Here is a 21,904-nt window from a genome sequence, read left to right on the forward strand (position 1 = left end):
GTTGATGGCTTTTCCATGCTGAGTTTGGAAATGTTGGTAAATTGTGCTAAATGTATGAATTGATAGGGTCATTTTTAAAAAATTAAGGATCTTTTTTTGAGACATTTTACGTAGCCAATAAAAATACAGAGATCTTCACACACTACCAAAAATTCTTTTTTTTTTTTTCACTCAAGTAATAGAAAATATTAAGAACTGCATTCTTGAAACAGTCTAGGTTTATTTTGGAGTCAGCAGTTCTTGTCAAAGACAAGTAGCAATTTACATCAATCTGTACTTAGAAGAAATACATAATAGTAAAGGGGAGAAAGTTATAGGTTATAGTGAGAATCTCTTTCTTTATTGGCCTTTGATAGGTTATTATTCTTTTTTTAATTGATTATTATTGTTTTGATCTAGTACATAGTTTCTTTTTGCCGAGAATAATACTACCATTAAACTTGATGGCTCTTTTTATTTTACTTTATTTTTAAATCCCAAACATAAAGAGTTAATTCTTTTAAACATCTTGCAGTCCTTCTACCAGCATTCTATAAATTTATATAATCACTTCAAGGAAGGAAACAAGGAGTAGAGGCTATCTGAGAACACATAGCTCAACCCCACTAATCATTTATATGGTAGACACATATTTAATATCTTATCATTTGTGCTTAATATTAGGACCCTCAAATGTTATATCTTACAGCTATTTGCATATATATGATAGAGGTGATTTTTTTTAATTACTGACAGTTTTGAGGGATACCAAGAAAACACTCTCAATAATATTAAAGCTAACAGTATCAAATTTAAATTTAGATAAACAAATAGAGATATAATACTTTAAAGCATACACACAAATAAGCACAGACAGGAGAAAGTGAATAAAATGGGACAAAAATATATTTGATTTCTTAAGATTCACATTCTTTTTTTAGAGCTTTTTTAAGTAATCTCTACACCAAGCATGTACTTGAACTTATGACCCTGAGATCAGGAGTGGTATGCTCTTCCAACTGAGCCAGCCAGGCACCCCCAAATATTCACATTCTTAATTTTGGTTAATGGTTGTCAATTTTTTGATCCCTAATCCTTTCTTCAAATGAAGTCTATACAATTCTGACATGTACATTTAAAAAAATAGAAATACTCTTTTAAAAATTTTTTTTTTAATTTTTAATAAACATATAATGTATTATTAGCCCCAGGGTACAGGTCTGTAAATTTCCAGGTTTACACACTTCTCAGCATTCACTAGGAAATACTCTTGTTAAAAGAACTCCTTGCCTACCTCCTTACCCTGTCCTTGGACCCTTGTCAGCTTCTAACATGCTTCAACAAAACATCTTGGACTCCACGAAAAACTATTTAAGAACTTCGTGATTATACAAAGTTTGTGTATGAAGAGATCATTCATATTCACAACATCATAGTTTAATATAGTCAAGATGTTGGATTTCACCATCTAAAATTAATCTATAGGGTTCCAGGCTCGAGATAAAGCCTACTTTAAATAAATAAATAAATAGATAGATAGATAAAAGATTAATCTTACCAAGCAAATAATAGCCATTCTTTCAGAGATGTGGAAGATCAATAGACAATTTATGAAAGTGACTAACAAATTTTAAATGAGTGAATGAAAAGAACAAATACATATGCAAACTTGAAAGGAAAGGAGCAAAGTGCTGGGAGAAGACCCTCAATCTACCTATTATTGTTAACAGTGAATTTGTGAAAAGGCTTTCAAAGTACCAGATCAACCTACATGTTTAAGAGAAAAAAAATACAAAGATCTAGAAATGGAGACTGACCCATTCTTTATTTTTTTAGTTTTTACTAACTGCACTTGCCATGTTATTTATTTGCTAATTTTTGTTGTTGATTTCAGTTATTTTTTTTTTTCTTAAAAGGGAAACATATTTACTTTCCCCAAATACAGATTTTTCTCTTAAGGCTATATCTATTTGGAAATTAAACCAGAACTCAAAAATAACCAAAAAAAAAAAAAAAAAAAAGGAACGAAAATTAAACCAGAACTCAGAATTTTTACTCCAGCCGAAACAGCCATGCAAAGAGCTAGTGACACAGTTAAATTAGAAATTTCAATTGGTCTAGTCAATTTTGTGTGGCATTAAAATATAGTTGGTATTATCAGTATCTATGATGATGATGATGATAATGAAAAATTTTAAAGTATTTCTGCTATGCCAGGCACATATTTGTTCTGTTTAATATTGGCAAAAATCCTATTGGGGGGGTACTGTTTTAACCTCATTTTACAGATGGGAAGAGTAAGACTTGAAAGCCTAAGATTACACAGCCATTTAAAAGCAGAGCTAGGACTGCAACCCAGATCTTTCTGATTCCAAAGTTGAAACTTTGCCCCTCTACACTGCCTCTGATTTTACCTTACCCTCAGATAGGAAATTTTGCAGAGAAAAAAGCAAATTTTTGTTGTCACAGAAATAAATGAGTCACTGAGCCTGAGATTAGTGGTGACAATGTATTTTATCCTTTAATGTTAAGTGGATTTTTCACTTACCTACCTGTAACAATTCATTATCTCAGGAATTACAGTGAGAAAATACTGTGAGCAGAACACTGAGGTAAGAACATGCAATTGTGTTACAATTGGCAAAATAATAAATCTCCACTTTAAAACAGGAGAGATCTGGGACTCCTGGACTTTCGTTTGGCTGGAGTCATAATCCCAGGGTCCTGGGATGAGTCCCATATCCAGCTCCTTGCTCAGCGGGGTGTCTGCTTCTCTCTCTGTCCACCACTTCTCCTGCTTGTGCTCTCTCTGACAAATAAATAGAGAAATAAAATCTTAAAAGAGAGAGAGAGATCTATTTCAACATTTTGTGGCGATCTTGTAAGGATGGAATAAGAAGATATCTCAGTAAACATTTTGTGGACTTCCTTAGTGGGAAGGTGCCAGTGTATATTACTAGGACATCATCATTCATTTCCTTATTATTTTTCAACCTTAGATGATAGTGGGCAGAAAATTCTTCACCAGACTATCTTAACTGGCACTAATAAGCATCGGAAAGCATAAGCATGAGTGTGTATGTCTCAGAAACATGAATGGAATACCCATGGCTGACCTCTGTTCTTAACTTTGAATTTCAAAACTACTGTCTTCAAAAGTACAATAAAAAACCTATATCCTATGTAGCCAGCAGGATAAAACCAAATCTGCTCATAGTTTTTTGAATAAATACTTAAAAAAAAAAAGTTGGGGGAGGGGAGAAATATTGCTCAAGTGATAGCATAGACATATCCAGAGGACTGGATCCACAATGATCTCGTCAAACTCTGGCTGCAAAAGATATGGGATCCCTGCCCGGGGGCGCAGTTCCACAAATGTTCCATGTAAGTATGGGAACTGTTCCATGCACATTTAGCAGATGGAGTAAGAAATATGGCCAAAAAATTAAAAACTGATCTTTGCATGAGTCCTGGGGGGTCTGACATCGCTATTACAGCCATTGGATGTTTGCCTGAATAAGCCATTCAAGTATTGAATAAGAACCATATGGTCTGAATGGATGTGCTCAGGGACAGTAGCATTAACCAAAGGAGGAAATTTGATGAGCCCAGACGGTGCACTGGCACTGTGTGTCCACGGGTCACACTCCTACAAATCAATCAAGATAGCTCTCAGCCAAAAGAGCTTTCCTTAGTCATGGCATCAACAATAGCTCTTTGCACAGGAATCAGAAGGATGCCATACATGATAAAATAATAAAGATTTAGACTGTAAAAACTCTGGTAGTAGTGTTGGCATTGTTACTGAGCTGGATACTAAGGAAAATCAAAACTCAATCTTTGCAAGGTCTGATGGTGACCAAAGAAGTTTCCAATACTTGGTTTACTGCCAAAAGGTTCATTTAATGATTCTACAAGACCAATTAGAGATATAGCCCAGTATTTAGGCCTACACCTACATAACATTGATTCCTAGTATCTTTGCATGGGAAACATAGGACTGGGTTAAAATAGGATTATTATATACCCTTTTAAAGCACTAGATATGTAATAGGACATTTGCAGCCCTAGATCTTAATTCACTTGAGAGTAGAATATATGTTTTGACTGGGTCCCAAACTATAAACACAGGCAGTAAAAAAACAATATTCCTTTCAATTGCTCTAGAAATTTAAATAGTATGGGATGACAAGTTCTGATTTAGAATTTGGGCTGCAATAAGCTTTTGCATTCCTGCACCTGCACAGTGGAAAGATAAGGCTTTTAATAGTGCTGTGCTCCAACTCTCAGCTTTTCTGATGTGGGAAGAATGTTCTGTATTGAATCACCAATATCACTTCCTTCAAAATCTTAGGATTTCCTTAGGGGTCTCTCATTCCAGATGCTAGCTGAACCCAAAGTGCTGGCTATGGTGCAAGATGTACCATAATCATAACTTTAAATGATACTCATTAAAAAAATATATTATATATATTTTAAAATACTGTGTATACTCATCCTGAAATTTTGCTTCATGGAATTCTGAAAAATTCTCATTTACATTGTCTGATTTGTAATATATCTTGTTTGAACATAATTCCCTGATGGAGATCATGAAATTGAGTGGTCCAATATCAAAAGATGTTGTTTATTAATGGGTAAGTGTTTTTTTAAGCAAACTTTTAAAGTCTCAGTGGAATGTATCATCTTTCTAGATCATTTTAATAACATATTTATTTTATTTAGAAGGAATGTGAAAAGTAAGAATGAGCAATATGAGATTTTGTTCTTGAAATGTGATAGTTTTACTTCTATCACCTTTCTGAATCTGTTTTAACATACCTGAATTAGCAAAAAGAAGGCCAAGTTTACCCAATTTATCCAGAAAATTTAGGCTGAAGTAACAAAACTGACATTTAGACCAGTCCAAAATTACTAGTTTGGATATAACCTTTGAGAATAAAGATTTAAAACTGGTCTTCATCTGAATATTTAACTTATGTAGTTTAAGAAATGAAGTAAAATTCTCTGCCTGTAAAATAGAGCTTTTACAGGTTTAGCAACTACAGGCAGAAAAAAAAGAAAATAGAAAATACAATACTCAAAATTCTCAGCTTTATGCACTTACAGGTTTATATACTTTAAGTTGTTGCTTTATTTGGTGTAATCTAATTATATTACTTATGACTTACATTAAAGTCTTGGTGTATATTGATGAATGTAATAATCTAGAAAATTAGCTCAACTTGTTCCACATGAAGTTCCCTAGAAGTTTCTTAAAGTGTTTATTATTAAGTTAAATAAGTTTCTTCTCTAAAATCAATGTACTATGTTAAGATATTTACCAGTGCTGGAGCAGAGAAATAACAAGATTTCCAAAGAAACCCTTTACTGTAGGTATAAGACAGGGAGAAATGAAATAAAACTCAAAAGACCATTTTGCCAGAGATCAATATCAACCAAGTCCTTTGTTAGATTTATAATTTCTTTGAAGGCATGTCTGCATAGAACTAATTTCTGAAGTTGTCCTAATTCAAACCACATTGGATCTGAAAACTAAAGTTAGTCCCTATCTTTATAGGTAGGGAATCTGAAGAAACAAATTACTTGCTTTGTCTCAGGGATATTGCTAGAATCAGAACTCAGGTTTGTAACACAGACTACACAAGACTGAATTATCTTGCTAGCTAATTAAGTTGTTAGCTGGTTATTAAGCTAAACACTAGTCTTTTGTCAATTGCTAGATGACTGATACCTACATTACTTCTTGAATTTTTCATTTTTTAGCCATTAATATTTGTTGTTTAACTTGATGATACAATTTTCTTTTATGTTATAACTCCATGGAACAGGTATAATTCAGTAGCATGAATTTTTGCAATAAAAGTTTCTGGTAAGTGACTTATGAAATACTGCTATGTGGATATTAATTTATGATAAGAACTGAAGAACATCCTGCAAACTAAATATTGTGTTTGTCTTTTACCTTAAGTGTAAGGTAACAGGAAAACAAGTGAATTTATGTGACTTCTCTCCCTGCCCTGCATTTTGTAAGCATCTAGGAAATATATATAACAATATTATAAAATACTTTGGAACCTACCTCTTTCAGGATTCTTATGGCCTTCATCATTTCTGTGTCCCCTGAAAAATGCAAAAAATAAAGTTTTTATCTCTAAATTATAAGAATACTCAAAAAGGTCTGAAATAACTTGTTGCTGTACAATTGTACTGAAGAGTTTTTATCTCTAGAGTTATTTTGTATTTTATGAAATAAAGATAGTCCAATATACTTTAATAGTCTAATATGCTTATAATATATAATCTTACACCTAAATTGTTTTTTCCCCAGTGATTTCTGTGTATTTTGGACAGAGAATCCTATTTCTGACCAAAGTGACTTTAGGAAAGTCAGCCTCCTTAAGGTTCTGGTTTACTCCTATGAATAAATGAAGTATTTAGATAACATGAATTCCAAAGTCCCTCTGAGCTTTAGATGCAACTCTGTGATTATATAAAATAAATATAAAATCAAATTTGAATGTTATTTGATATCAATAATGCTAAATTTCCAACGTGAAAAACAGATAAATTTCAAGATTCGTAATTTTTTTAAGTGTTAGTTGCCATTAATTGAAACCACAGGGAACAAAATCAGTAATTGATGATCAGTACTACATTGCTCAGTTACTCCCATAGGAAAATAAATGCAGTCATAGATATTGCTTGGCCCAAATTGTGACTTTTGTATAGGTGAAGGCCTAACACAATTGGGATATCATTATACAAATGGTTGATTTTCAAAATCATTTAAGTAAACCGTAGCCTGGCAGCTGAAATATTCTCTCCTTCTCAGGAGTATGTTGTTATTAGTAGCCCTGCTCTCGGGGTTGATACTGTATTATCAGTTCAGCCAACTACAATGGTTCACCATTTGGACAGTTGTTTTTTTTTCTTCATGGTAATTTTCACAAAACTAATTATCTTTCATAATATCCTACTTTAATATTTATTAGACTTGGGATCAGAATGCTTTGCCTTATAAACAATCAATTTTGGCTTTGTCTTGCCTAATTTTTGAAGGACAAATGATAATTAATTGGCCAGTACTTCTCTAAAAAATTCTTTTATGTTGTTAAAACTACTGAAATTGGCTGAGTGCAACTACCATGGAAACAAAGATGAATTTGACTTTTTGTTTACCCTCAGTATCTCCTTCCTTACATTTAGTAACCAGAATAGAGCACAGAATTCTATAATTTAAGTAATGTATTCATTCATTCAGTACATTTTTGTTGTGTATCTACTACCAGCTAGACACTGTTTTAGACAGTCAGCATTTCTAATAGAACACTCTGTAATGGTGGAAACATTCTGTATCTGCTCTGTCCACCATAGTAAGCACTAGGCACATGTGGCTATGGAGCCCTAGAAATGTGGCTAGTGGGTCTGAGGAACTGAATTTTAAATTTTAATTAAATTTAAATAGCATAGTTATGGCTATATAATGCTGTATATTAAATATATATGTATTTTTAAAAAGATTTTATTTATTTGACAGACAGAGATCACAAGTGGGCAAAGAAGCAGGCAGAGGGTATGGGGAGAAGCAGACTCCCTGCTGAGCGGGAGCCTGATGAGGGACTCGATCCCAGGACCCTGAGACCATGACCTGAGCCGAAGGTGGAGGCTTAAACCACTGAGCCACTCAGGAGCCCCAGTATATTTTTATTTTAAAAAAACAAAACAAACAAAAAACAGGCTCATAGAGGACAATTTGGTGATTGCCAGTGATGGGAGAAATGGGTTGACTGTTTTTGGCTTTGTCTTTTTAGTTTAAATAATTTTTTATAATAAAGGATATTAAAAATTCTGTCAACAAGTTAAAAAAAATGCTGAGACCCATCAACTCTAGGAAGAGATAAATGTGCATCACTCGCTGTGGAGAGAAACAAATCTTCCTAAGGGTGCTTATTGATTTCTTTCCACATTCTGGAAGATTTGTGTGGCCTTCCAAGAATTCAGTATCATCATCATCATCCAGGACTGGCAGGAACTTAACTTTCTCCAGGACTTTGGAAGGATATGAGTGCTGTCCACACCACATTTAGATCTCTGCTGTTGCATAAGCCTCATTCCTACATGTGAGCATTCCATTTCAACAATGATACTAGCTAATTTTGTTGAAGATCTAATATGAGACAACCAGTGTTCTAATCACTCTATGTGTCCTACTAGAGGGATGGTGTTATAATTCCCATTTTACAGATAAGAAAATGGAGAGCCAGAGAAATTAAGAAATTTGCCCAATGGTTACTAATATTTACAGAACTCTTACCACATACCAGGTACTTTTTACTCCCTATGTACCATGTTCTTCACATTACCTTTTTTTGCTCTCACGTGCTATAGGTTTTATTATTATTTACATTTTTATTTATGAAGAAGCTCAGGTGCAGGTAGGTCAAGTTACTTATTCAGTATCTCAGTTCTTATTCATGTCTCAGTTCTCAACTATCATACTCTCCTGCCTAATATATATTTTATATATATATATATTTTGCTAGAATAACTTGATTATTTGTGGGCTTAGATTCATTGCTGAATTTTCCCCTTCAAAGCATAGATGAATTGCCTAAAGTAAGTATGGTGCTATGTTCATAATTTTTAAAATAAGTAAACGGCCATATGTGCATCTCCTGGTTTTAAATACTAATGAGATGAGACAAATACTAGAGAAGTAATTTGAAAAATAAATAGGGTAATTTAAAATAGTGGTAAGTGCTAAGAAGGAACTAAAACAGGAGGATGTAATCTCTATTACACTGCGGAGTTGGAGGTGGGTGGGTGAGAAGGAGTGGAGAGGTATCCCTCCTTAGAGTAAGGGTAGTCAAAGAAAGACCTCTCTGATGGAAGGACGCTTGATTGAGACCGAATAATGAGAAGATAGCAACATCAGTAATTGGGAGGAAATATTCCCAGAAGGACCAGCAAATGCAAATACCCAAAAGAGGGAACAAACTTAGTGTATTGAGGAAAAGAAAGAAGTCCAGTGGTCTAGTCCAATCTGCTAGAGAGAGTAAGACTGGAAAAGGAGGCAGGGGTCAGATCACAAAGTCCACTCCTGACCAGAGTAAAGGGAAATAGGAAAGTACTGCAGTCATTAAGCAAAGTGACATGATGTGATAATATGTTTTTTAAAAGAATTCTGAATGCTTACTAGAGAATGGGCTGATAATGGGTAAAAACAAGTAGAGGCATAGAGAACAGGTAAGAAGCTGTTCCATTTGCCTGTTTTGCCTGAGGTGCTAACCTGCAAATGGTGAAAAGTGAAAGAATTCCAGCTATGTGGAAGTAGTGTAATAAACTCATTACTTTCTAAGCATTGTGTATCAGAATCCTTTACGTTTTAATATAAAGTTGAATTTTTATGTAACAATCTGACATTGCTACCAGTTATTCAACTCTAAAAATGTTTCTTATTGTTATTCATTATAAACAAATGACTTTCACAGCATCAGTATGGTTTGTCAAAATTTGATAATTCAGAAAAACACACTGATAAAAGGCTAGCAATGCTTGTTTTTTTTTTAAAAGGCTTTCATTTTTACCATATTCTGCAAATAAGATTTATCATGTTAGAGTTATGAGCTGATTATGTGATGTCTGCGTCTTGATAAATTATCCCTGGCTCTTTACTCACATGCAATATATGTGGTTGGTTTACTGCAGAGTAAAGCTGAATGAATTCCAGTACACATGTTCATGCAGGGACTGTACACATGGCTAGTCAGTGTATGTAAGAGTTTTTTGTACCCTGTCCCTAGTATCTTGGCATTACTTTTATTATGTCTGCAGGGCTCGTGCAGATGAAATGCCACAACACATTCTTTTACTATTGTGGCCTCAACCAGCATTTTTTTTTTTTTTTTTTAAGTAAAAGCAATTACCATCATAAAAATTCCTTACTGGGGAACTTTCCATATTGCATTATCATTCCATGAGCCTAATAATAGTGGAATATAAAGAAAAAAATTTCATGCTAAAATATCTAAAAAAAGACTTTTGAGATCTCTTTAGTGAGAAACACTAGGGTTCTGGAGGAAGCGAAATAAGAAAAAAGGAAGTAAAGTTAAGCTTTCTAGACTTGTGGTACATCTTAGAGATTTATCATTGCCTAGCTAAAGATAATTTGCAAATCACACGCACCTTCGCCATTGTCTAAACACAGTTAAAGAACTCTCAGTCTGTTATCTATTGGAGAATGCTAATGCCTATAATTGGTCATTGCCTGACCCTTATGTATTTCTAACCTGATAGCTCTATCTGCCTAAAAGCTAATTCTGTGTTTTCTGTGAAATCTTGCAGTGGTGTTATCAGGGAGATTGTGTTCCTTTTGGCACTTGGCCCCAGAGCATAGATGGGGGCTGGGGTCCCTGGTCACTATGGGGAGAGTGCAGCAGGACCTGCGGGGGAGGCGTCTCCTCATCCCTAAGACACTGTGACAGTCCAGCGTAAGTAGCTAAAGTAAGCCGGAGCCAACAAAAAGACACAGTTGGAAATGATTCAAAGCTGTGGTTTCACATGTTATCTGTAAAAACGTTTCACTAGTGAGCCAAGTGTTTGTCTTCTGAACAAGCAACAGGCACAGGAGAGTGGAAGAGCCTTGTTGGACACTCTTTTTCTTCCTTCCCCCTTACTGTGCAAATAAAAATAAAAGAAAAAGAAAAAAGAATAGCATTGTGTATCTATCCCAGGTATAGCCAGACTTGTAATCTAGTAATAATCAGATAGATTTCCCTCTCCAAAAACTACTAAATTATGGATGAATCCAGGTCTGCTCTTAGCCACTTTACCATTATTCCCAGGAAACCTAAGGTCTTTTCACATGTCACATAAAATTATTACTGCTACATTAGTATTAAAAGGACCAATGAGAGCACTTCAAGGGTTGAAATGCCTTGATTCGCATCACAAATCACAATGAAAAGAATACTGCCCATGTGTTAAAATAGTTTCCATTCACATGCCCCTATTAATCATCTTCCGGAGCTGCCACCACATTTCTCCCTGTGGCTATTTTATGCAGGTCGGACTGTTCCTCTCCCACCACTCTTTTTTTCTCCGGTCAGAGTCCCCCTGGCGAAAGGCCAGCCCCATCAGTATTCTTTGGTAGCTGTATTGCCTCTCCCTCCCACCAGCGCCCATTACAGGTGGACCTGTCCCGCAGTTAGACTTCCTGTGCACCCGGAGACTGAACTGCTCCTTAGCTGGTGCACATCAAGTGCTCCCCTTTTTGTCTAAAGCTCAGGTTGCAGGCCTCCTTTCCCAACTAATGTTCAGTGCAGCATGGCTTTATAATATCCCTTCTGCTTTTTTTCCCTTTCTGGGGTAGTTATATATTACTTAATATATAGTATTATATAGATCCCTCTCTTTGGTTCCCCTCTCTAAATATCTTTCTTCTCTTTTACTCTTTTTAGCTTGAAATTATTTCCCTTTACATTTGTTCTGTGTTTCCATTCCCCAGCTTTCTTTCCATTATTATCTTTCTGCTAAACAAGGCTAGCTCACTGGCACCCACTCACAAACTGGTCATGCTACCATCATCCCCACACCCCTGTTTTTGTTTGACCAAACCATGTCTCCCTAGCTGAGTAAACTGGGCCATTCCTTTTCCTTTTTAGAATCAGTATCCACCGGCATTCAAAATACATTGAAAATGTAACTTTAATTATTCCATTGACTACCGGTAAGCTGAAATTATACTTATACTTGATCTTTTTCAAACAAGTACAGAGTAATTACCCAAGTTCAACTGCAGGCTACTATAAATTAGTAACCAAAACTGTAAACCTCAATGATAATAAGTATTATACCCAGATCCTTAAGAGAATGACTTGGACTTCTTTTAAAAAAAGAAATTGGCTTTTTTCATTCAAAATAGCATGTCCAAATAATAGTATATGGCTTTCCCTGATGTTAAATACTTAAAAAATTAATTTATGTGAATATAATATTGGACATCTTTTTCATTAAGTGTAATATATAGTATGTATATAATGCAAAGCCATCTGGTTTTTAGGTGTAATTTTTCAAACTTCATGTAATGAGATTGAAATTCATTTCTGCATTATTTACTTTGAAATGAAACTATTTCCAGAGAGTTACTTTATATTCTCTCATTTCCAGTCTGGAAAAAATACTAAACTTACTATTTCCTATTTGGTGAACAGATAGCATCAGATTATGTGTTTTGTTGAGTATGATTCAAATGGTTTTTCATTATAAGTAAGTGACTGTAAACTCACGGTGTTGAACTGAGCACCTGCTTACTATGATTATTAGAAAATAAATTTATTTAATTGCATTTTCTTAAGAATATAAATCATGACAAGAGTCTTGTAAAGTTATTTATAGTAAACTGCCTTAGTTTTTATGTTCTACAACCATAATCATTATTGCTAACAATCACCAGCAAAATTGTTATTTTAATAACTAGTAAAACGTCAAATTTTGTATTTTCTTAAAATAAATGCTAATGTGTTTTCATCAAGTAATATATATACTCTTTATGTAGACAGATATATTCACATGTTTAACAAAATGTGTTTTCAGACCTTCAGGAGGTGGAAAATATTGCCTTGGGGAAAGGAAACGGTATCGCTCCTGTAACACAGATGTAAGTAAAACCAAACTTGGCTATGAAAAATTAGCTTACATTTCCCCTAGAGCAGGGAAATTTTTAAAACTATAAGCTATTTGGTCATAAATCCATGTGTATGAAGGTCATGTGAATTTTTAAAATTGTTAATAGTGAATGGAACAGGCTTCATGTCCAGAAATTCGTTCAGCAGGAGACAAGGGGAAACTCCAGCACTAGGAGGAAATACAGTCTCCCCCAATAGGTACCAAGAGAGAGTCAGTCATAGGTCCTCCAAAATGACTTGGTTCCCCAACACTCACACCTTTACCACCCTATCTTTCCTGAGTTCACCAGGATTAATCTTAATTTGCCCATAAAATCAGATTATTTTACGTTTACCACTGCAAGATTCCCACATCGTTCTTCATCTCTTGCTGTCCAGTCCCATCAAGTTCTGCATACCACATCTTTTGTTTTGTATCTCTGCCCAGCTACTGAAACTTTTCTTGTGTGCCCTTAGGAATTCATGATCCATTGGCAGCAAAAGCCCTTCTATCTTGATGTCTCTGAATTTTCTTTCTCTTCACTTTGTTTTTCTAATTGAAATTGGCTGTCCTCTAAAGATACTTAAAATATTAGCCCTCTAAAGGTATTTTCTCCCTTAGCTCTTGAATGAGTGGAAGTTGATTGACTTTTTTAAATATCTCATTACCCCCTTCAGATCATTCTTCATCCCTCCTACCTAAAAATCTCACCTTTTAATTTCATGTCCTCAGGGTGTTAACACAGTATTCCTCACCATCATGCTCTGCAAAGCTATTCCTATCTTAATTCTCGGTTATTTAATATTACCAATCTTGGTTATGTAAGTATGTAGCTATTTTTTCAATATCTTCTCGTTTGGATTCTTCCATAAACATACAAACATGTTGTTATTTCACCTATCTTAAAAAAAACAAATACCTGCCAGTTCTTCCCCCATTTTTTTTCTTCCCTTTGAAACAAAATTCCTCAAAAGAGTTATACCATATCCACTACCTCTTCAAATTCTTTCCTAAAATTGTTCCTGTCAGATTTTTGCCACCATCATTCTACTAAAAATGCTCTTGTCAAGACACAGATGACTTCCATGTTGCTAAATCTAATAGTCAATTCTGAGTGTTCATCTTACTTGGTAGTCAGTAGGCTTCCACAACATACAACTTTTTGGTTGTCCTTTTTTATTATTATTTGTTTTTTTCTCATTCTCCTTTGCTGTTCCTATTCTTTTTCTCTTACTTCTCAGAGTGTTCAGGACCTAGTCCTTGCCCCTTTCCTGTGCACTCTCAGTATTCATTTCCTTGGTGATCTCATCCAGTTTCATTGCCTTCGATAGCATTCATATGTCATTTGGCACCCAAATCTATATTTTTGGCCCAGATTTCTTTCATGGATTCCAGACTCATGTCTTAGCATTAGGTCCTTAGAAAGTCCTTCAAAGATGATACAATCTAGCCCTCCATTACTTTTCTGAACTAATCTCTTACTATTTTTCCTCAACAGCCATGCTCCAGGCATGTGGGCCTCCTTTCTTGTACATACCAGGCATGCTCCCACCTTAGGGCTTTAGCATTGCCCATTTCCTTTACCTTATATACTCTTCTCGCAAAATATCTACATGACTTACTCTCTTACCTAACCTTTATTCAAGTGTCACCACCTCAGTGAGGCCTAGCCTGAGTACCATATTTAAAATTGCAACTTTCCCTACTCCCTACAACCTTGAGACTCCTAATCTTTCTTACCCTGCTCTGTTTCTCCCATACATACTTATACTCTGTAGCTTATTGATCATATTTACTTCCATGTTACATGTTACATTTGCATATAACATAGAAGTAATAACATGTGACTTCAATTACAATGATCATTTCAAGATATCAGCATTATTTATTCATTCATTCAACAAACCATTGAATGCCTACTATATCTCGGACTGTTCTAGAGTAAGAAAGACCATCTACTCTCAAGGATTTTACAATTTCCTGGGAAATCAGTTAAATGAAGATAATCACCGCTCAGAGTGATAAATATATGATATGCTGGAATAAGTATGGGATGCTATAAAAGCGCATAGAATAGGTACATAGCCTAATTAAGGATTTAGGATTTCTTCCCATAAGAAAGTAAAGATTTAAAGGGCAAATAGGAGCTGAACAGAAAAGAAGAAAACAACAATGAAGAGCATTCTAGGTAGAAGGAAAATTAAATGCAAGGCTTGTAGGTTAAACAGCATGATATTTACTGAGGCAGTAAGACACTGTTCAAAAACTAAGCCTCAGATTTATATTTATATGAGAATGGATTGGAGAAAGTGAGACTACAACAGAACAATAAACGGTTCAGAAAGAATTAAGGGTACTGTTGGGAATGACTGAAGTGATGAGCCATGCAGTCTGCCTTGGCAGTGGAGTCTAAAGAGGGCTAGGAGGAGAAAATTAAGGACCTAAATTCAAAAATTCATAAAAATTGAAGAACCAATATAGTAAAAGAGACAGGGTGAGGGAGATAGAAGGAGTTGGGATCAGAGAATGGAATGTACTGGATTTCATATATGACAAGTGAGACTTTTCTCAATGACAACAAATCTTCAGTGTGACCAAGGGAATGCATGCCTAGCTTTGGGCAGAGATGAAGGAGTTCAAAGATCTTCAAGGTTGGGGAATTTGGGAAGTCTTCTATGCAGATGAGGTCACATCCTGAGGTCACTCAGGATGATGTTAAAGCCTAGACTGTGAACTGGGTATCAGACCCCTTAATAAATGAGAGAAAATGACCATGATGAGGTTAATAGGAATGATGAAGCCAGATAGTGATTTGGATGCTATAGCCTGAATTTTAGAAGAATAGAAGTCTTATATAAGGGTAGAATAAATGAGTGTCTACTGTATATCAGACTGTGTTAGGTAGGAATGAGAAAGGCAAACCTATGTCTCAATTCATATCTGTTTCTGTTATATAATTATAGGGGCAGGCACATATTTCCACCTTAATAAGATAGGTACTATAATATGAATAAGGTATGATAAGTAAATGAGAAAAAAAGTACTAGACATATCAGTCTTGTTGGTTTTTACCCCTGAGCTTTGTTTTGGACGCTCAAATTGTAGAACTTGCTATTGGTGGATTGACATTTCTATTACCAGCTTTGTCTTTGGTTTCAGGTTTCAGCAAATGATACAATCAACATAATATCATGGAAATACAATTTTTTTCACCAATCTAGACTCTACTAGTTGAAAATGTGAGACTATTCAATTATCACACTGAAATTTAGTTTCATGCTAAGTTAATAAAACTGTCTTAGCATAAGTTTATAAGGTTGGGATTTTAAAGTGTAATCTAATATATGACAATTTAAACTTTCAGAACACATAATCTAGTTGCGCTGTCCAGGAGAACTTTCTTCATTGATAGAAATGTTCTACATATGCACTGTCCAGACTGGAGGCCAGTAGCCAAATTAGCTATTAAGCACTTGAAAATGGTTGGTGTTAGGGGGCTTCAGTGGATCAGTCAGTTAAGTGTGTGACTCTTGATCTCACTTCAGGTCTCAATCTCAGGGTCATAAATTCAAATCCCTCGTTGGGATCCATGCAAAGTGTGGAGCTACTTAATTTAAAAAAAAAAAGAAAGAAAGAAAGAAAAGAAAAAGAAAAAATGTGGCTAGTGTAAATGAAAAGCCAAACTTTTAAGTTTAATTAATTTAAATTTTATAGCAACATGTTGCTCACGATGGCCGTGTTAGATAGCATTGAGCTGCATAGTCTAGTTCTTCAGTAGAAAAATAATTGTTATAAAGAGGACTATAAATATTATATCTAAAGTTCTCAAAACAAATCAATCTTAGCTCATTTTGGAAACAAATGTAGAATATTTCCATTTTTGGTAATGATAGAGTAAATTATTCTGACAGAACTCTTTTTAAAAATTATTGAATAAGCATGTTTTAAAACATCACTTTAAAATCCGCAAATAACTGACAAGATAGTGAGGGAAATTCCTGAAGGCTAAATTCTTTGAGAAAGGGGACTTCAAAAATGGTAGTGGAGCATCAGAACACCTAAAGTGCCTTTGTCCTGACAATATTCTGCGGAAAAGACAAGATAAACCACTATTGTGTCTCTTTCCTCTCTATTAGGAAAGCGCTTACCAAAGCTCCTCTCTTGTTCGCTTGGCAGACTTCATTCCTATTTTATTGGCCTGGAGACCACATACCCATTTTAAACCAGTCATGGGCAAAAAGAATGGGATTACCATAATTGGTTTAGACTAATCCAAGTTTGCCCCTAAAATGAGGTTATGGTCACCTTTCCTGAAACATAGATTCCTGGGCATAAAGCAGAATTCTGTTAGCAATAAAGTAGAGAGTGACAGATCCTGGGTATACTATACATGTCTGCTCAGAGCTTTTTTACTTCCCATCTTTACTAGAAGAAGTAGCAGCAACAGAAGTAGTAGTGGTAGTAGTACATTTACTGAGTATGTACCAGATCCATTAATTTAACAATATTTTTTTCCCATTCTGAGTGTTCTCCTGGGCAGTGAGTTGGCTTGCTGAGATATTGTAAATTTTTATTCTTTCAACAAAAATCCAGAAAAAACATGCTAATTTAAAGTTTTGGTATAATTTGTTCTATTACAACTTTGCCTCGGCAACACAAAATAGCTCGTAAGTGACTGAGTCATTTTGTGCCTTATTATTTGCCACTAAGTGATACAGCGATTAAAGTCAAACTATGTCGATATAGCTGAATGGTAGAGGAAAATTGTGTATGTGATGACCCTTCATCCCACATTCTCCTTTTTGCTAGTGAGTCCTCATGCTTTGTCATAGAGTCCTTATCATGTGTTTCTGCCTGTTCTTTGTACATTGGCCTCTTGTCTCTGTAACTCAGCATCCTCAACCCTTGCTTATTAACTTATTTCACTTTTTGTGGGAGGAGGAGATAAAGTCCTGTTTACTCCAGTATTCCCTTGTTAGGAATTTGCCAGGTATTTTTTAAAATGTGGTAGTATTTTATTAGAATTGCTATTGTTTTTGTTAGTGTCCTGTCTCTGATCTGTCTGCCTCTAACACATTTTTTCATATGCCTGTTATTTTTACTGTGCAATTTTGCAGAAAAAGGTTTTTCAAGAATGTATGTGTCATATTAGAGTAGAAACTCCTATATTTAAAAAAATATTTTAAAAATTTATATTATAAGACAAGAGAATTTAACAATAAATCACGAAGAGTGAACTGATTGTAGTTAAGATTGAGTCATGCAAGCTAGAAAACTTCAGTGTGTTCCAGCAAGCACAGAATGGGTGTTACTGTAGAAACATTATAGGGCTATTGTGTTGTATTCTTTAAATTAATCTTGAAACTTTTTCCTAAATGTTCAATTGTTTAAATGGTCTTTTTTCCCTGTGTATTGGCTGGGCGTCTGTTATGTATGAGCTACCCTAATTTAAGGGATTCAAGAGTATACTTATCTTTATTAGATCAGTCTCCAACCTAGTGCATTTTTGACATCATTTAATACTATGCACATCATATTTCATGACACTGTAAATAATATCTAGGAGAAACTCTTACAATTAGTTAAAATCAAATTGACAGTCAAAAACTAGGAAGCAATTCATAAGCATAATTTTGGTTTGTCATTTGTGATCCAAGAGCTTGAGACTTAAATAGGGAATAAAGAATAAATTCAAATGATTCTGGAAAGATTTTCAAATCTTTGCGCACAATGAGATCATGTTAAGCAGTCAAACGGCAGGAGTACCTGTTTATGAATTTTTGAGGTTTGCTCTATGCTATTTAATTTATGCTCAGAATGTACATTATAATAAAAAATTTAAAAATCTATGTGTGGCTCAGTTGGTTGAGTGCCCGACTCTTGAATTTGGCTCAGGTCATAATCTCAGGGTTTTAGGATTGAGCCCCATGTAGAGTCTACTTAAAATTGTCTCTCTCCCTCTGCCCCTCCTCCCACTTTTAGCTTCCCACCCCCAGGACCTGCTCATGTTAGCTCATGCACACAGGCACACGTGCACTCTCTCTCCCTGGGGAAAAAGAAAAAAAAGGAAAAAGAAAAAGAAAAGAAAATCTAGGAGATGTTAGTCTGATTCACATGTGTTTGATAGAGTCTACTTACATTCCTTTTAAGATCTTACAACCCATTCCTCATAGCCTGTCAGTTTCGCATGTAGTATAGCAGTCTTGATCTTCTCATTTCTGTCATTGGCCAGCTAGTACTATAGATTATTACTTCATTCTCATTTTTTATGTATCATAATTATTTAACATTATTAGTCAGTACTCTGACTCTGATTAGAGTTGGATTAGCTTCATTAAAATCATAAGTGAAAAATAGAATAAATTAGAAAATCCAAGGAAAAGGAACATAATATTTAGTTGGGATCAATACCTTAAATATGTACCATAAGTTCCTTCTGCATATTAAGATGGGCCACACATTTTACTCTGAGTTTCTTCGAGACCTGAGTAAACAAGAAAACACTATCAGTTCTAAGTTTCATAATGTCTAATAGCGACAACAAAAGGAGATATATCACAAAAGAACACTTCGCTATTTTGAAGTTTGATACTCCTACAAGGATCTCCACACTAGTGAATCAGATGGAAGCATGCAAGGCTGACAGTACTCTTTTTGCTTAAGTTAGAGGAAAATTAAAACTAAGAAACTTTGTAGGCCAAGTAGTCTTAAAAAGTGTCTAGCACAAAAACAAGACAGCCACACCTTCTCCCCAATGCTGATTTAATTCCCACCACAGACATTTGAAGATTGGAGGAGTGGTAGAAAGACAAGAGCTCTCTAGTAGAAGGGGAACAATGTTCCCATTATTTCCTGTCCCATTTACCCCAGTTGGAAAGAAAAAGATCCCCAGAGATAGAAGAGGCAACTTATAAAGAAAAGAATCTTAATCTTTAAAAATTTTAAAATAGGTCAGAAAATTGTATCCAGCTATAAAATTGGCCTGACCAGTCTCAACAGCAACTTAATTAGCCTAGAGACCAAAGGTATTCACACTTTAGACTCTGAAGCTGATAATCTGCATTAGGATGTGTTAGACAGGCCGTTTGTTCTCTAGGTCATCATCATTGGTCACCCCAGAAGCCTTCAGAAACAACTGGACAAGGACTCTTTCTTTGACATCCCTATGATTGTCTCTAGGACAGAACAGCATATAAAGACAATAGCTATAGCAGGAACAAATTAAAATGATTTTCATCTTGAAGTTATTGAGAAACCAGGAGCTATTTTATAGATATAGAGTAGAATTGGATGAAGTTCAATCACACTATTAAAATAGCAACTACAATAGGATTTTTTTTTAAGATTTTATTTATTTATTTGACAGAGATTGCAAGTAGGCAGAGAGGCAGGCAGAGAGAGAGGGGGAAGCAGGCTCCCCGCTGAGCAGAGAGCCCGATGTGGGGCTCGATCCCAGGACCCTGAGACCATGATCTGGGCTGAAGACAGAGGCTTAACCCTCTGAGCCACCTAGGCGCCCATAGGATATTTTAGATCATAAGCTAATCTAATAGATAATAGACGTTGCCCTTGTAAGATTTTGGTTGGAAGAGCAGAATTTTATGGAAATCATAATGCCCTAATAAAGGACTAATCTACATTTCCAAAAAGAATTTCCTGTTTTTCCTTAGCTAACTCTCCAAAACCAACGGAAAAAAAAAAATCCTTCCTTTTCTTATTGTATGTTTTTTGTGATTTGCTGCTTGATAATGTGACCAGTGTGGGGTGATCAGATTAGGTGGAGGCTGGCAGCGCTGCTAGTGAAAGAATTCACCCAAGACAGAACAAAGGAGGTAGAAGTTTATCACATATACCACAAGGGAGAGGCATATACCACAAAGGACAGCAAAGCAGAGAAAAGCAGAGACTGTCTGCCAAGAGGCAGTGGTGGGGGGTTGCAGTTAAAGAGGGAAGGTGAGGAGGTATGGGAATGTATGGAACTTTCCTTTTTTGATACCTGTGTCTGGGTGTAGGTATATGGCTTATAAATATTTGGAGGTGGGTTGCCTAATAGGCTGTTTGTATTCAGCCTGGAGATTGCAGGTCAGTGTGGGCCCTTTCACCTTACTCAGATTTCCATTGTTCAAGCTGGTTGTGTAAAAGCAACCTGGACAACTAGGGTAAAACTGCTTGTGAAATACCTAAGCTTCACTCAGGCTGAGATGGAAACTCTTATTTGTCTTGCATCTTAAACATCACATCTCCTCCTTTATCTTACACATCAAGACTATTAAAAAAAAATTACAGATTCAGAAGGGTTGCTAGGTCATCTGTGGTCTGTTCAAAAATTTAAGCATAGATTTTGTAGTATTTTCTCAGGTATTTCTCCTAGGTATTCTCTCAGTCAGCCTTTTTTTTTTTCTTTTTCTTTTTTAAATTTTGACAGACAGAGATCACAAGTAGGCAGAGAGGCAGGCGGAGACAAAGAGAGGGGGAAGTAGGCTCCCCGCTGAGCAGAGAGCCCGATGCGGGGCTCAATCCCAGGATCCCCAGATCATGACCTGAGCCGGAGGGAGAGGTCCCAACGCACTGAGCCACCCAGGTGCCCCTAGTCAACTATTCTAGAGGGGCATGCTATTCTGCAATTTTTTTTCTTCTTCAAGACCTTACTTACAGTCATTAAGAGGTGATACTCCTTTGGTTGCGGAGAAATATAGCCTGTATTTCATGGTAGGATTGTAGTAGAAAATGTTATCGATTTTGGATTCCCACTTTTAGCTTCCCACCCCCAGGACCTGCTCATGTTAGCTCATGCACACAGGCACACGTGCACTCTCAGTTTGAATGCTGACTGTAACCCTTGTTGCTGTTTGGTCTTGGCAAAATAACTAAACCTTAGGGAACTGCTATATAGAATATAATTACATCCAACTTGCAGGGCTGTTTGAGAAATAAAAGATGTAACACATGTAGAACGTTCAGTGCTGCTTCCTAATACTTCATCTGTACTTAACAGAGTGTAGATAATATTATGGACATTTTTGTTTCAGAGCAGATTACAAAGTACTTTCATACATAACCTCATTATATCTTCAAATCACTTTTATAAGGAGGAAGAACAAGTGTTTTTTTTTTTTAAGTGTTTTAAAATGAAGTACTAAATCTGAGCAATAGGCTAGTACCATGGAAGGGAATGAGACAGACATGGGATTTCTGAGTACTGATTTAGTGCTCTTGTAATAGACGGAGCCCTTGGGAGGTGGGTGTGGCAAGGTAA

General features: G+C 35.5%; 1 protein-coding gene across 2 annotated transcripts in view; it reads left to right on the top strand.

Annotated features, from left to right (window-relative positions):
• The window catches only part of ADAMTS6 (ADAM metallopeptidase with thrombospondin type 1 motif 6), a 294,254-nt gene that overhangs the window by 195,023 nt on the left and 77,327 nt on the right, over positions 1-21,904 (top strand). For both annotated transcript variants that reach the window (XM_044268162.1, XM_044268174.1), the window contains exons 13-14: positions 10,327-10,472; positions 12,577-12,640. In XM_044268162.1, coding sequence (XP_044124097.1) covers positions 10,327-10,472; positions 12,577-12,640 — 210 coding nt within the window. The remainder of the gene's footprint in view (positions 1-10,326; positions 10,473-12,576; positions 12,641-21,904) is intronic.

The sequence above is a fragment of the Neovison vison genome, chromosome 1 (genome assembly GCF_020171115.1).
Source record: "Neovison vison isolate M4711 chromosome 1, ASM_NN_V1, whole genome shotgun sequence".
Lineage (NCBI taxonomy): Eukaryota > Metazoa > Chordata > Mammalia > Carnivora > Mustelidae > Neogale > Neogale vison.